This window comes from Lactuca serriola, chromosome 1 (genome assembly GCF_051521515.1).
Source record: "Lactuca serriola cultivar US96UC23 chromosome 1, Lser_US96UC23_V15, whole genome shotgun sequence".
Lineage (NCBI taxonomy): Eukaryota > Viridiplantae > Streptophyta > Magnoliopsida > Asterales > Asteraceae > Lactuca > Lactuca serriola.
In genome coordinates, this window is record NC_136408.1 from 66,582,721 (window position 1) to 66,599,777 (window position 17,057).

General features: G+C 33.8%; 1 protein-coding gene across 1 annotated transcript; it reads right to left on the bottom strand.

The window, feature by feature from the left end:
* Positions 1-492: 492 nt before the first annotated feature.
* LOC145090260 (uncharacterized) lies at positions 493-2,248 on the bottom strand. Its single transcript, XM_079028560.1, has one exon. The coding sequence runs from the start codon at positions 2,134-2,136 to the stop codon at positions 751-753; it is 1,386 nt and encodes a 461-aa protein (XP_078884686.1). The 5' UTR covers positions 2,137-2,248; the 3' UTR covers positions 493-750.
* Between the last annotated feature and the right edge of the window lie 14,809 nt (positions 2,249-17,057).

The following is a 17,057-nucleotide window of genomic DNA, read 5'->3' on the forward strand; positions in this document are numbered from 1 at the left end:
ATATTACATTATAAAATATTTCATATTTATATATTGATATTAAATTTTATTTTTAATACACCCGCGTATACACAGGTCTCACACCTAGTTGCCAAATAAAAAACACACACAAATTAGGGGAAAAAAATTGGGGTTTAATCCTTAAAAAAACAATATATAAGGTTTTTTTATGATACTAATCCAACCATTTTGTAATCAATTATTGGAGGTAAAACAGATGATACGGTGAGGTGAGAAGAAGAAGAAATAAGAATCGGAAATCAAGATCAAACTTAGGAAACAAATTTGGTATCACCAATCTTCATTTCTTTCGGGGTGAAGACTGCATTTACTGTGTATGCCATAAACATTATATTTGAAGCTATAGGAAAATAAAGATCGATATTATAAGGCTAATTCTTCCTTGGTTATCAAAGGGCATCGATTGGAGATGACAACCTTCAGTAATGTTCAAGAAATACTAAAACAGATGTAAAAAAGCTAAGATAAGAATAAGATAGAATCGATGGGACATATCACATATGTACAACACAAGATGGCATAAATTACCACTACAAGGGAGTGTAAAATATACACATGTTATATCTGCCTCATGATAAAAGTACATATGATACAAAACATCAAGATGGTGTCACAAAAACAATGGCAGTGCTAATGCTAAATCACATTTTTTTTTTCTGAAATACAATCAACACACAAAGCACTGAAGAAAATTACCGATTCAAAAGAATTTTTCAGCAAGCATCATCATCATCTAACATCTTCAAGCAACCCTTCAAGCTCTCTTTCACCAAATGGTGTTCCATTTGAATTTGCATCTTTTGATTTAACAGATAAATAGTATAGAAGCCATGCCACCATAAAGTATACCTCCATGAAAGACTGAAATGCAGAAGCAAATAACTTCCCAAAGAATCTTGAAAGCACCCATCTTGCAAATGACCCACAAATAATACCTTCCAAACACTTGAGATTGATTGCAGGATGCAGCATTAAAGATAGCAAATGACACCCTTCTTTTACAACTTCTTTCACGCTCTTTCTGGTGTCCACCATTGCAATCCAAGCATCCACAGCAAAAACGAATGACACTAATGTGTCGAGCAAGAACCAGGATAACAGAAAGCCATAGATTTCTCTCTCAAACCCTTTTACCCAAGGGGATACGATTGAAAATGGCATTAGTTTTAACCTAACGAAGATCTTGAAGAACAGATATTGATCTTCGATTTCTCCAAAGAACCAAACGCCTAGGAGTTGAGTCAATGCATCCCTTACAGCCCATCTCATAACAATGTAGCCTGATAACCTTTTCAAACCTAGATTTGATCCATCCCAGAGAGTTCGAAGAAATGATTTGTGCCCTTTTAACAAATCATTCATGACTACTACAAAAATAATCCCGAGAACCCAAGCGTAAGTAACAACAAATCCAAGAATTGCAAAACCGTATGAAGCAGATAACACGCCGAGAAGAAATAATAAGGCAGTCATTTCATGATGTTCTAGTTCAAACCTCTTGAGAAAAAGCTGCAGATCATCAATGGTATCACTCTCATTTTCTTTAATCATTGGAGGAGAGTTGGTATTACCGGTATCTGTCTTTTCTTCTTTCTCGATTGCCTCGACTGATTTGAAAGAAACCTTAGCATGAGAACGCACAATCTCTGAAACCCTAATTCCATTATCGGATATGAAATTAGAGAACCCTCGTTGGGGATCAAAGAAGTCAACTATGAATGAGGTGGCATTCAGTTGTGGTCTGGGCAGGGTTCCGAAGAATCGGTGATCAAGCTCTTCATCTCCGGAGAAGAAATCATCATCTAGGGTTCCAACACGGGTGAGCTGGAGGAAAGGCCGGCGGCGATGGCGGTGGGTGATGGCGGGTGGGGAGGCGGGATTAGAGGAGATGTGGAGGCGAGAGAGGAGTGATTTTATGGAAGGGTCATGGTCGATGAAGGAAGTAAGGGAGTGAGTGGCGGTTTCGACGTTGGAACGGAGGGAGAGGATGAGAAATGAGAGGAGGATGAAGATGAGGAGGTGGTGGTGGATGGAGAAGATGGTAGTGGTTTGTTTGAGGATCTGAGTGGTGGTACGGAGGTGAATCAGGGGAGGCGGCGGAGAACGGCCGTCCATGGTGGTGAATTTTGCAACGGCGGATCTTGGATTTGTGTACTTTTATTTTTGTTCTTCGACGAAATAATCCCCGGCACAATTGGTTAGACTTGGATGGAGTTGCATATGAACAACATGGTTAGAAAATGAATTTAATTACTAAACTAACCCCAAAAGTAGTTTAACAAAAATTGGGGGCAAAATTGGAACACTAGGTATTACCATAGAAATGTTTTTTAAAATGATTTATTAAAAGTCAATAAATTTAAAAATTATTTGGTAAAAACTAACTTTTTAGACAAAAAAATATATACATTTTTCCAAAAAGTCACTAAAAAAATTAAAAAGCACTCTCAAACACACCCGAAGACGATGTTATTCCCAAAACCACGGTTTAAAAGACTAACTCAAAATCACCAAAGAATTCTCCATAAGCATAGTTAAAAACACATGTTTAGGACACTAGGTGAATCATTGCGTGTTGCACGAATATAACTATTTAATTAAAATAATAACTTTTAATAAATTGGGGTTTAATATTTATAAATGAAAACCAATGTTAGTAGCAAAACAAAAAAATTATAGTTAACCTGTTAGTTTTATTATATGTAATAATTTTATATCATTGGTTATTTATACTATTAATTGATGATTTTATAGATTGTTTTATTTGTGTAATTTGTATATCAAATGTACGTTGATTTATATATAACAAATGCAAAGTAGTAAGAAATAAATAAATACTACAAATTTTGATGATTTGTTAGACCGCTTTAAGCTGTGTATATTTTATATAAAATTTAAGTTGATTTGTATATGAAACAAATAACAAATACTATTGAAAAATACAACTTTTAATAACATAAAAACACTACAACATCTATTATAACGTTTACATCAAATGAAACTTATTAAACACTTATAAACCATTCAAAATGAATATTTAGAAATCAACATACCATGATATATATAAACATTGTTATTAAAAAAGACGTTGAAATAACCGTTGATGGGATATAACTCATATTGTAACACCCATAAAAATCACAAGAAATTTAAGCTTTTAAAGTCAACCCAATTCATAAATTGTTTACAAATCATAGTTTTCAAAACATTTTTCCAAACATCAGAGTCTCCCAAAATCATAAGTCATAAATAAGAGTATGTGTACGGTCACGCCTTTGCCTTTCTGCGGTCATCCGAAGTACTTGAAACGTAACTCAAAACTGTAAGTCAACGCTTAGTGAGTTCCCCCAAAGTACCAACACATAAACGGATAACATATATAATAACAGCATGTCGGGTTCAATCAACCATCGGGTTGGAATACCCCAGGCTTAATCAACCATCGGGTTGGAATGTCAATATATTATGGGTCCAGTCAACCATCGGGTTGGAATACCCCAGGCCCAATCAACCATCGGGTTGGAATGTCAATATACAACGGGTCCTATCATCCTCGGGATGGAATACCCTCGGGCCTAATCAACCATCGGGTTAGAATGCCCTCGGCCTATTGGCTCACGCACAAAGCAATAAAGCCTCAACCACCAACCAAATATGTACACATATAACAAATAAACATATAATAAGTCTACAAACAGTCAGAGATCTACAGATCACTAAGCATAGCATCATCCTATCTACCAAGATACAAATCATAGTAACATACTATCACATAACGAATATCTAATCCAATAGGCAGACCTTGGTGCCTTCGACCCGTAAGTACAGTGAGGGAAAACTCACCTCACAAATTGGACATGTTGACGAGGTCCTGACTCTGAATCTCAGGCCCAACTGAAACCTATCCATCCAAATGACCAATCACAATCAAAATCCCAAAATACCCTTAGGTCAAAGTCAAAGTAAAACTGGTCAAATCAACTGAGTCAACCCAACCGAGTCCACCCAACCGATTCAACTCTGCCGAGTCACCACAAAGTGATTATGTGGGGCGTACTCCCTATGTACGTTGGGCGTACTCGCATGTTGACCACCAACAGGGTGGTTGACCTCATATGCAGGGCGTACTCCTAAAAGCCCAAAAATCTCAGTAAGTGCTTAATAGCTTAAGCACTCACATCTATTTTTTAGATCCATGGCTAATATACCCTTAAGAATCATAAAGTTTCCAACTTTATGACTCTGCATGTCCATTAAGTGCTTAACTCAACTTCTTAATCCCTTAAGACCTTCTAAATGATGCATGGAGCAAAACCAACCATTTGGAACCCATTTTTATAACTTAAGACCCTTCCAAGGGTCTGAAAGGACAACTTAATGGGTCAAGAACATGCTATGTTCATGAATCATCATCTTGGGACCAAAAAGTGACTTAAAAGAGCAAAAACCTGGATCTACAAGATGGAGTGGTAGAGATGCAAGCTTTATACCTTCAAGATGTTGCAGACCAAGAAGAAATCACAGATCCAAAGTGCTCTCAACTCCAAGATCTTCTCACCACCTTCTTCTTTCTTCAAAACCACCCCAAAACTCTCTTAGAAGCTCAAAATTTACTCTCTCTTGATTTAGGGTTGCTTGAGGGTCGATCTCACAGAAGGAGGCTAGATAAGAAAAGGATATGAGTCCATAAGGATGCTTATATATGAGCCAAATCCCTAAAATTAGGGTTTGCATGCTTTCCACCTCTGTGTACGAAGTGTACGCCCAACGTACTAAGGAACACCTTAATATGCTTAGCATACATACGTACGCACATCGTACTCCTCAATTTCAATTTTACCAAAATGCCACTAAGGGTCCTTTTGCACTCTTTCTTACACTTAAGGACTAAAATTCAATATAATTCAATTATAGTGTCAAATTTAGAAGTACCTCATCATCAAGATGTTACAATTCTCCCCCACTTGAACTAGACTTCGTCCTCGAAGTTGACTGAGGCGAATAACTCAGGATAATTCTCCCGCATCTCAGCCTCCTGCTCCCAAGTCCACTCGGAGCCTCTCGGATGCTGCCACTGCACATTTACCAAAGGTATCTCCTTGTTGTGTATGACCTTCATCTTTCTTTCCAAAATAACCATCGGTCTCTTGACATATTTTAGGTGCTCATCGACCTGAATATCATCCAACGGAACCACTATCTCATTTTTTAACACACACTTCTGCAACTGAGAGACATGGAAAGTGTTGTGGATCTGACTGAGCTCGTATAACGCCCGTGGATTCGCGTTAGTCAATTTAGAGATAATAGGGATCGAAAACGACTTTTTGACAAAACATTATTTAGAATAAATAATCTTAACCAAGTTGTAGAATACGTCTCAAGCGTTCCGTACATATAAAGAACGCCGAAATCCGAGTTATAACGAAAAAGTTATGGTCCGTCGAAGTTTTACGGCAAAACCGGCACGACACCGGGAGACGTAAATAGTGAATTTACGATGGAGGAATTTTTAGCCTTAGAAATATAAAAAAAAGTTTTAGTATACGTTAAACCAAGAACATACAAAAAAGAACGCCCAAATCTGACTTCGTATGAGGAAGTTATGAATTTTCTAAGATTTGGCTTAGCAGTGCACAGCCCGAAACTCGAATTTTAGATCAAGCGGTTTTTGTCCTAGATGACCTAAATGATAATTGAATATCTCATTAATAGGAACTCAACGGTAAAAAGACGGACGAAAACAGAGTCCGTATGTAGAAGTTATGAATTTTACGCGGACATTTAACAGTATAATCTCCCAAAACCGTAAACACCCCTTCTTAGACCTTAAACACCTCCAAAGGGTGTTAAAGTGCCCTTAACACCTTGTATGGCTTAGAATTGGACCTAGAACTTTGTATGCTTAACCTACAGCCACGAAAACACATGATTCATGGACAAACATGAGTTTACTGCCGTAAACTCATGTGTTTAAGGTAGTAAACTCACCAAGAACATCTTCATAAACCGTAAACTCCTTAAATGGTCCATATGTTGATCAAGTCCCCTTCCAATGCCTTAGAACTAAGCCTAGCATCATCCCACAAGTGTTGTAAGACCATTTAGCAACCAAGAACACACCACCCATGAGTTTACGGCCGTAAACTCATGGGGATATGGTCATTGGACCGTAAACTCCCCTAAGGGCTTACTCTTGAAGAGTAAACTCCTTATCTAGGCCCTACACCCCCTTTAGATGCTACCCGGATCACTCCTAACACTTGAAATGAAGTGTTTTCGTGCCACAGAGTGTATTCTATTCTAAATAGTAGTTAAAATTCTAATTAGATACAATTATGTATCTCTTCGTATTACATAGGAACCTCGCAAGTGTTCAAGCCCCGAACGGACACTTAGCATCCAGCCGACACATTTCTCGACCAGTGAGTTCATACCCCTATACATTTTTCTGTGTTTTTCAATGTTTTTAGGGGGAATACAAGCGAAAGTACAAGGAAATCTTGTACTCGAACTTATTATTTCTTTTGAAATGTTTCATATTTCGTATGCTTTTAACATTGAAACTGTATTGACCAACCGTTTAACTTGCAGAGTTAGCTTTCAGATTAATTGTAGATCTCTTTATAAAATGTTATAATTTATTTTATATTTTATAAATTACGAAGGATTCATGCTAATCATAAATTAGGATTATTACTAATAAAACACGCCTTTGGATAGTACCAGAACTTCTAAAATACAGCTAGTGCACGCCTTTGGATGGCACCAAAACTTCGAAAATACAGCTAGTGTACGTCTTTGAGTGTCACCAAAGTTTCAGAAATAATTCAAAAGTACGCCTTTGGATATCGACAGAGTTTCGAAAATACGTCTAATATACGCCTTTGGATATCGACAGAGTTTCGGAAATACGTCTAAAACACGCCTTTGGAAGTCACCAGAACTTCGAATATACAGCTAGTGTACGTCTCTGAGTGTCTCCAAAGATTCGAAATTTCGGATAGGTATAGTAGATATTCGACATACGTGTATAGGATAATTAGGCCTTCAGAATACTTATCTAATACTACAAGAATGGTAGATACTAGTACATTGCATTTCGAACCCAAGAACTAACCACGACTTTTAGGAAAATAAGGGTTTTTCCTGGGATAACATAACTACTCTTAACCAAACTGTGTAACAAATGGATAACTAAACTTTTCTTATAAGAAAATATGGGATTTTCTTGGATAACGACTTTTTCAGAAAATCAAAGGAAACTTGTTCTTCTACGAAAACAAACCGCTTATGAACTCACCAGCTTTATGCAGATTTTCAAACTGCTTGTATTCTCAGGTTCGCATTAGACAGGTACCCTGCGATCTTTTGGAGAAGACGGAGCGTATAGAAGACTTGTCTTAGCTTTTGTTCATATGATATATATGTATAACACTTGTAACACTTTGTTTTCAGACAATGTAAATATTTTTATGTAATGTAATGGTTGTGTTTACTATGCTTACTATGTACATTGGTTGCGATACTACATGACGTCGTCCGCCCCGGAACGTTTCCGCCATCGGTTTCGGGGTGTGACAATCTATCACTTTTAACTATTCCCAAAATATTCTTTGGGTTTGTCCAGTGGAATTGAAATTTATATTTAAGTTGACACTGCAATGTTATATTTAAATTAACAATTTAAGTAATTTGTCCAAATTGTTCAAAAGTTGTAGCTTTAAACTGATAATGGTTTACATACAACAACATATTAAATCTAATAAATTAAGTATAATATGTTAAAAGTTAAAGACATAAATTTATAAGTAGAAGTAAAAAAATATATTTTAATATTGAATTTTAGTTTATTTATTATTACACTTTAAGTTTGATACTTATTTAACCTTATTAACCAACTTATAATCATTATTAGAAAGAGACTACAATTTATTACTTTTAACTATTTACAAAATATTATTTAGGTTGTTTAAGTTGAACTAAAATTTATATTTAAGTTGATTTGATAAGGTTATATTTAAATTAACAATTTAAGTATTTTATACAAATTGTTCAAAAGTTGTAGATTTAAAATGATAATGGTTTACATACAACAACATATTAGACATAATAAATTAAGTATAATATGTGAAAAGTTCAAAAACATAACTTTATAAGTAGAAGAAAATATATTCTTTTAATATTGAAATTTAGTTTATATATGATTACACTTTAGCTTTTATATTTATTTAACCTTATTAACCAACTTATAATCATTATTAGAAAGAAATTGAAAAGTCATGGAAGTTTCAAATGAATGTAGTGAAAGGAAAAATGAATTGGAGTTTCAAATGAATGTGGTGAAAGGAAAAATGCTTCCTTTATAAGTATATAATGAAATGATAATGATATCTATATTTGTACATCTTCTATGTATATCTATATCTATATCTATATATACTTATAAAGTAAGCAATTTTCCTTTCACCAGATTCAATTGAAACTCTCATGATTTTTCAATTTCTCTCTAATAATGATTATAAGTTGGTTAATAAGGTTAAATAAATATCTAACCTAAAGTGTAATCATATATAAACTAAATTCCAATGTTAAAATAATATCTTTATTTTTACTTATAAAGTTATGTCTTCAACTTTTAACATATTATACCTAATTTATTAGTTTTAAAATGTTGTTGTATGTAAACTATTATCATTTTAAAGCTAAAGTTTTTGAACAGTTTAGATAAAATACTTAACTTTTAATTTAAATTTAATATTATAGGGTCAACTTAAATATAAATTTTACTTCAACTTAATCAACCAAAGAATATTTTCTAAATAGTTAAAGGTGATAAATTCTAGTGTCTTCCCATTAATGATTATAAGTTAATTAATAAGGATTAATAAATATCAAACCTAAAGTGTAATCATAAATAAACTAAAATTTAATATTAAAATAATATCGTTACTTCTACTCATAAAGTTATGTGTTTAACTTTTAACATATTATATTTAATTTAATAGATTTAATATGCTATTGTATGTAAACCATTATCGGTTTAAAGCTATAGCTTTTGAACAGTTTGGATAAAATACTTAAATTGTTAATTTAAATATAACATTACACATTTAACTTAAAATACGTAGTATAAATTTCAGTTCCACTTAAAAAAAAACCCAAAGAATATTTTGTGAATGGCTAAAAGAGATAAATTGTAGTGCTAAATGCAAAAACTAAATTGTAATCTCAATTTAACTAAAATATTTCCTAAAGATATTTTTATAATTATTAAAAGTTTTCAAATAAATAGCTTACAATAACAATAGTTAAAAATAACGTTATATAAGTGATTATGTTGTTACTTTTAAAAACAAAAACAATGTTTGATATTTTAAATAATTATAATGATAGAAATTAAAATGTTAAGCTAATAAATTTTAAAAAATTAATTAACAATAACAACAACTATAAATAACATTAAACCATATTTTTTTTTCATTCATGAGTAACCCACCGGTAGAGTTCATTCAGACGACGTTATTCAAAATAATCAATATATTATATCAACTTAGCATACGAATTATTATATCAAATTTAACAACTACGTTATTGTTATATTTAATAAAACATATATTTGTAAAGATTTCAACTATATAGGTGTTTCTACACAACACGCGGGCATTCGCCTATAGTGTGTGTGAGTGTGTGTGTATATATATATATATATATATATATATATATATATATATATATATATATATATATAGTAGAATGGACAAAAAGAACTTATTTGATTGCTTTGAGCATCTAATTGATTTTCGTTCGATCCCTTTCATCTATTTATTTCTCTTCCATTTATATACTCTTGACAGCATGGACAACATATATTTTTCACCAACTTTGATAACATAAAATTAAAAAATGTCTATGAATTTATTCACGTAGTTGTTGTCACATATTTAGACAACAATACTATAACATACACAATTTAGGGTTAGAAGTTTTACTATTTAAGTATAATATCTTATAAATAAATTAATTTTGAGATTAAAACTAAATAACAATAATTGATTAAAATTCCAAATATAGTGAATTTAAAATAAATAGATTATAACTTTTTTTAATTGTTTTGATAGAATTAAAGACAAAATCTTTTGGGATTAGGAGTTCACTTTTTAACATTATGAATAAAATATGATATTTAACTTAATTTGTTTAGCTAGATTTTGGACCTAATCTATTGTAATATTAACATTTTAAGGTAAGATATAAATAATCATATTAATAATGTTAAACGTAATGCCATCTTGGAAGTTAATTTAAGATTAATGAGTCGAGGAGCCATTCTTGTTTATAAGAGAAAGATTAAATATAAAAGGCCTCAAACTATTTTCTCTTCTTTATTTGGAGTGATCTATATGGGAGATCTCCGATTTAAATGGAGAAATTAAATTCATAAGAGCATTGATAATTCTTTTCTAGTTCTAGCCTTCATTTTACTTGACGAATCATTTAAGATCATATATTTGTTTCTCAAACCTTGAATTTGTATTCTAGTTATGGGAAATCATATAACTGCCCCCAACTATGTTGATTTTGTGGATATAATCAATGATTTGTGTGGCTTGGGGTTGGATTCTAGTGTTTCATACCTATTACATTGAAGTAAAATCATTATGGTGGTTAATGGTGAAGTTATGAAGCTCCTATTGGAGTTTTTTGAGTTCCTTTAATGATAAATTATCCTTGATCCACCTAAATTCAAAATTAGCCATGTAATTGTTGATCATGTGTGGTTTGACATAGTTTATGAGTAGTAGTTCCAGTTATGGTTGAAATCCATTCAATTGGCCGTTTTATGAGTTATTGAGTTTTAATGATGAATATGATATGTATCCTCCTATTTGATGAATCAATGTTGTTGATGATGTTAGTTATGATGTAAATTTATGTTTGAATAAAGTTTTGAACTTTATATATGCACTTTAAGTCATTATAATTCGAATTTGAAGGTTTAAAGTCGAATTATATGAGCTAAGTGGTCATTTTTTATGTTTTTGCTTGTAAGTGTTGATTTGAACAAAGGTGTTTGTCGTGTTTTTCATGCTTAAAAGGAACGAGTTGCATTTTCTTCTGTGTATTTTCATAGCCTTTTCTATTTTTACCATGGGGGATTGAGTGATCATTTAGTTACTCCTATTGATTCCATATGATTATATATTAAGTCTGTTGTTTGTAAACCTAGTTGCCATATCGTAAAGTTAATTAGTCTTAATTATTGTGATCACATATGTGTTTGATATTGCTTCTATAGCTTATAAGAATCCATTGCAAGATAACTTTTGCAATTTTTATGAGTACATCACCATAAAGCATATGTCCCATATTATGATATTGTACTTTGATATGATTTATAGTTCTTGTAATACCATATCTATATACTTGTTTGTAATACTATATGTATTTGTTGATGCATTCATACATTCAATGTCTAAATAAAAGAGTATTTAAAATGGGACAACTTATTAATGGTTCTTTAACCTTTTCAAAACATTTTGAGTTAAATCATCATCATGTGCACCTATTTTGTGGGATTAATACTTATAAGGTCCAAACACTTTTGAAGACTTATTGATAACTTGGATTCCAGTAATTTCCAATCTGGATATCCATTTTACATATGTTTGTGAATGGTATTCTGGAATGCATTCAAATGTGTCAGGTTTTACAATCATGCACATGGTTCATGTTTGATGGTCACATGTACCTTATATTTTTTGTAGACGATATGAAGTAGGACCTCCATTATATGTAGCATTATTTGTGTTTATTACAATATAAAGGTCATGGAAAACATAATATGTATCCATCGGGTTTACCTAAGGAATTCCCTCAAAGATGAGGGGCGACACTTGTGAGTTGCAAATAAATAGGGTTTAAGGTTTTGATTTTGTATCATATATTTCATTTTTACATTGTTTGGTTTCCTTTATTGAGTTTTTTTTAGATTACAACAGTGTACCTTGTGTTTTGTAATGATTTCCTAACATAATTGTTGATAAGTATTAAAGAAGTTTTTAAAAAATGTTATTATGAATTTTGTGTTGTTATATTTGCATTTAAATATTTTTTTAATTGATATATTAATTGTTCTTATAATGTCTAACATTGATATGATTCATTAAGGTTCCAAGCCTAACTTACTATTTGGCATGTGCTATAGTTTCCTAAATGAGTTCTTAGTAATATTACAAACATCAAGGAGCTTGAGGATATTTATAAGATTTTGAAATATTAGGTTTGAATTAGTATGTACACTTTACCTTATATCGTTTATTGATTGTTATGATATAATATAAATTTTTTAACCAAAAAATTGTTTGTTAAATGAATTTAAATTTTGGGAACTTTTCAACAGATTATCATATAAATGGTTTTCAAAATTATTTGAATTTTAACTTAACAATCTATTTCAGACTACATATACAATGAGTGTCTCAAAATGGTATCAGACTTTTGTTTTATATGGACTAGGTACTCAGTCGTGCTTAGAATTAAATCACAAAGCTTGGGTTATGGACTTGATAATAGATGGATGGTTGGCATTTAGGTTATTATCTAACATTGTTCACATACATGCCTTATGCTTAAAGCATGCAATTTAGTGTGAAATGCATTGTATAATGGGAAGTCGAGATATATTGGTCTCCGGTACAATTATGCATGAAAATTTATTGAAATTGGTATCATCAAAGATGTATTCGTAAAGCCAAGTAAAAGCATGCATGATACCTTTACCATATATCCTAAGATATGTTGTTAGAGCCATTGTAAGAGACATGGTCTAAAACCATATTAGATTCACTTAAATTTGGAACCCAACTTGATTTAGTGCTCCTAACTCTAAAGTTTAATTGCTAATAACATGCCAATAAACTAATACAAGGTACTATCAGTTTGGTGGATCCATATAACATAAATATAGTACACCATTTCCCCAAAAAAAAATTGAATTCAAACACATAACAAAGTTTTGGAGATGTCTAAACATCGAAAATGTTGTATAAGTTTGTGTATATGAGATAGATATGGCGTTGCCTCAAATGAAGAACAATGTGTTATCCCCAAAGGGTCATGAGAAGGATTTACAATGCATGTTCATAATGATGTTTGACATGTGATATGTCTAGGCAAGTCAAAGACGTCACTAGGCTTTGAGTTTAAATCCATATGATACCACAAATCAATTCTAATTTTCAAAATTTTTGAACATCAACATTGTTGAAGGCTTTTCTAAACATATATACATGAAAATTAGGCAACATAAGCAATTAAACAAAATCCTAAGTGTACATGCACCCTAGCTCTAGGTTTTACGATTATGCCAATATACTTTCAAAACTAGAAATATAAACTAAAGAGAGGGATTGATTTACTAACATTTTGACAAAATAGAATTTGTCACTTAACCACTTGAAGATTTTGAGTTCCTTTGTTGCTCTTGGAAAGTCTAGCACCCAAACTAGAATGTCTCTAATAGCGCACACCCAAAAGACTAAAACTTTAGAAGTTTAAGAGAGATAAAGAGGAGAAAGGATGATAAATCCAAAATTATAGCTTTGGGAGAGAAAATTCGGTCTTTCTAAACCTGATTTGAATTAATTAAATAATCAAATCTAATCCTGATTCAGATCTTTATCATTAATATTTGTTACCTGAAAGATCCTCGAAGCCTTCTGGATGTCCTCCAGAACCATCCACTCTTATGTACTTCCAGAATATGTGTGTTTCTTAACTATTGAACAATTAACATTCAGACCCTATATCTTTTAAATAGATCGAAATTAATTTCAGTTAATCCCATTATAATAAAACATATTTCAGAAACTGTTTCGTTTTATTAAAATATCTTTATTTAAATATGTTGTTTCAAAATACAAAAACTCAAAGGATGTCATAATCAATACATAACATTGTTACGGTGTAAATACCTAATGGTCTTGAACACTATTACATGTTGTCTCTTAATCATTCGACATCCTAAACAAGTTCCAACGACTTTAACCTTGTTACATGTGATACATAAAATTTGAGTGACTCGGGTTGGGAAACCTGTGAGACACATAGGGTTTTCAATCCCACAATATTATTATGATAATAATTTATAATTATCAAACCTGCAAAACGAATTATTATATATATCATTTAAATTGGATATCTATAAAACATTACACCCATACATACCCATCCCAATCCATTCTCATAAATCCTAGTCCACGATTATCAATTCGCTTGATGAATCGTTTAGAGCAATAATTTAACTACACAACTAGGGGCTTCCTTGGTTGGTATAAGTCATAAAGGCACTTGAGCCATCAGAGTATTTAATGAATATTGTATCTCATTTCATCTATGTATGTGGGTTATAAGCCCACACTAGCAATGTAATTAATAAGACCGTCTAGAATGATCAAGTCTTGTTATCTTACTCTGGGAGATAACCAGACATACCGTTACAATTTCCTAATCTGGACCCACCATATCTGGTCATCTAAAAGAATACTTTATCGTACTCCGGTATGTATTTCATACCATTAACACACGATAGTGTCATAGGCCAAAGTTCTAATATTCGTTCATATCGCACACACCCTTAATATGATGCTACCCAAAATTCAAACTTAGTTGAACTAAGCATCGCCTTTAAGTCCTAGTGTATATCTAGACAAGATTACAAAGCCTGTAATCAACACAATTTCTTGTCTATATAATATTTTTATAATACAAGATGTAACTAAACACTATTTTCATTTAACTCGAACTAAGCATCTTTTATAAATCTTATTTTATTACCAGGTAAGACTATAATGCTTATAATGGATTTCTAAACCATTTTCATATTTATATTATACTATCGCAAAATAGTATGTGGCTATTCTTTTATCCAACTTAACTTGATTTAAATATTTTTTTTATATGTGTTAGTTTTAAACTTATACAACATTACAATTCTTGCAATCAACTTCCAATACTAACTTTGTTTAGACAACACTATCCTAATTCATTGTATATGTAACGTCCCAAAATTTAAGACTAAAAATTTCTTTTAGTAAAACAATACTTTAAGCAAATTCATCATTTCAAAACATAAGCAGAGTATTAGTTTCCAAAATACATGTTCGTTATCAGAGTAAACATTCCCAGGCTGTCTAATCTATGGTGTGTGCCATGCGATCACCCCAAGCTCTTCCCTCCGCTACCGGAAGTACCTGAAACCAAAACTGAAAACTGTAAGCACGAAGCTTAGTGAGTTCCCCACCCTACCACATACCATGCATAACCATATACTGCACATACTGGGCCACACCCACTATCCTGGGTGCTACAACGGCCCCGCCGCTCCAGGCCCCGCCTGGCTTCGAGCCCCGCTCGGATACATATATGTTTCACTTAGGCCTCGCCTGTCACAGGGCCTCGCCCACTAACATATAATAGCACATAAACATATCACATCACATCACATAATCTAAACACATACTAACGGATCTTGTCCTAAGGCCTCGCCTATCTCTGGGCCCCGCCCTTGTCCTGCTACTGATGAGTCATGGAACCCCATCCATACTCCTGCTGATAGTGAGGTATGGGCCCTGCCCACCCTCAATCCTTCCCTAACTTGGGCCTCGCCCCTGCTCTGCTGCTACTGAGATGTGGAACACCATCCACACTCTACTATTGGTGAGATACGGGACCTCGCCCACACTCACCTCCCTACCAGGCTCATACAAGTATCACACAGACAACAAGTATAAACTATCACATAAACCATTCCTTGGGCACCCGCCCTCTATCATTGGACCTTGTCCCGAATATCATACTAGCATACTATGCCTAGGGCTAACCCCCGGGTCTTCTACTCATAACTACATGGGCCGGCATTGTGGCCGTAGACCCATTCATACAAAGGAAAACTCACCTGCACTGGCTGAACCGGCTGATGAACCCACAAGCTGCTTCCCGACAACTCTCTGAACTCCTGCTCCACTCACTCCCCGAGCTACCAATATCTATCAATGTAACACTGAGTCTAACCGACCCCCGAAAGACAACCAAGTCAACTCTGGTCAAAGTCAAGGTCCTGGTCAAAGTCAACCTTCCAGGTCAGCCCTACTCGCCGAAACACCCTATTGACTCTCCGAGTTCATATGTTCAGAGTCCTTCTATTCGTGACTCGACTCGCCGAGTTAGTCCATGACTCGCCGAGTCTACCGATTACCGAGTCCTGACCTGTCCAACTCACCGAGTCTCCATTCGACTCACTGATTCGAGTCTCAATTCGAAGGGTTTGGGGTTTCGCGACCTGACTCGCCGAGTCCAAGAACAGACTCGCCGAGTCCAAGACAACCTTCAACAGACTCGCCGAGTTGTTCATCCAACTCGCCGAGTTCCTGCCCAACTTCATCTGACTCGACGAGCTGTTCATCCCACTCGTCGAGTTCCTCTTCATCTTCATGCTACTCACCGAGTCCACTCAAAGGACTCGCCGAGTCCATTCAGATCTCTATACATGCAGAGGACTTTTGAGTCATGCATGGGCTCCAAACTGTAGATCTACCCTTCCCAAGCCTATTCCTCACGTAAAGTTGCAAACTTTACATGTAGAGAAGGAGATCTAGGCAAAATACACCATAAACTAGGGTTTAAGGCAAAGAGGCTCCATAATCAACTAAAGGGCTGATACTTTATGCTTTCCAAGACCAAAATATACTTAGATCTGAAGTAGCAACTCCAGATCCGGCTTCTCACTCCAATGGATCACTACTCATGGCTAAAAGCCCCAAAACTCACAACCGAAATAGATCTAAAGGAAGGGAAACGACTTAATACCTTCAAATGCTCAGGAGTATCTTCCCAATCCCAGATCTATATCCCCCTCCTTGCACCTTCAAGATCCCTCTTCCTTCTCCAAGCTTTAAAGCACTCTTCAAGACAACAATTGGCTCAATCAATGGATATGGCGGCTAGGGTTTGGCATTCTGGGTTAAAGAGGCAGT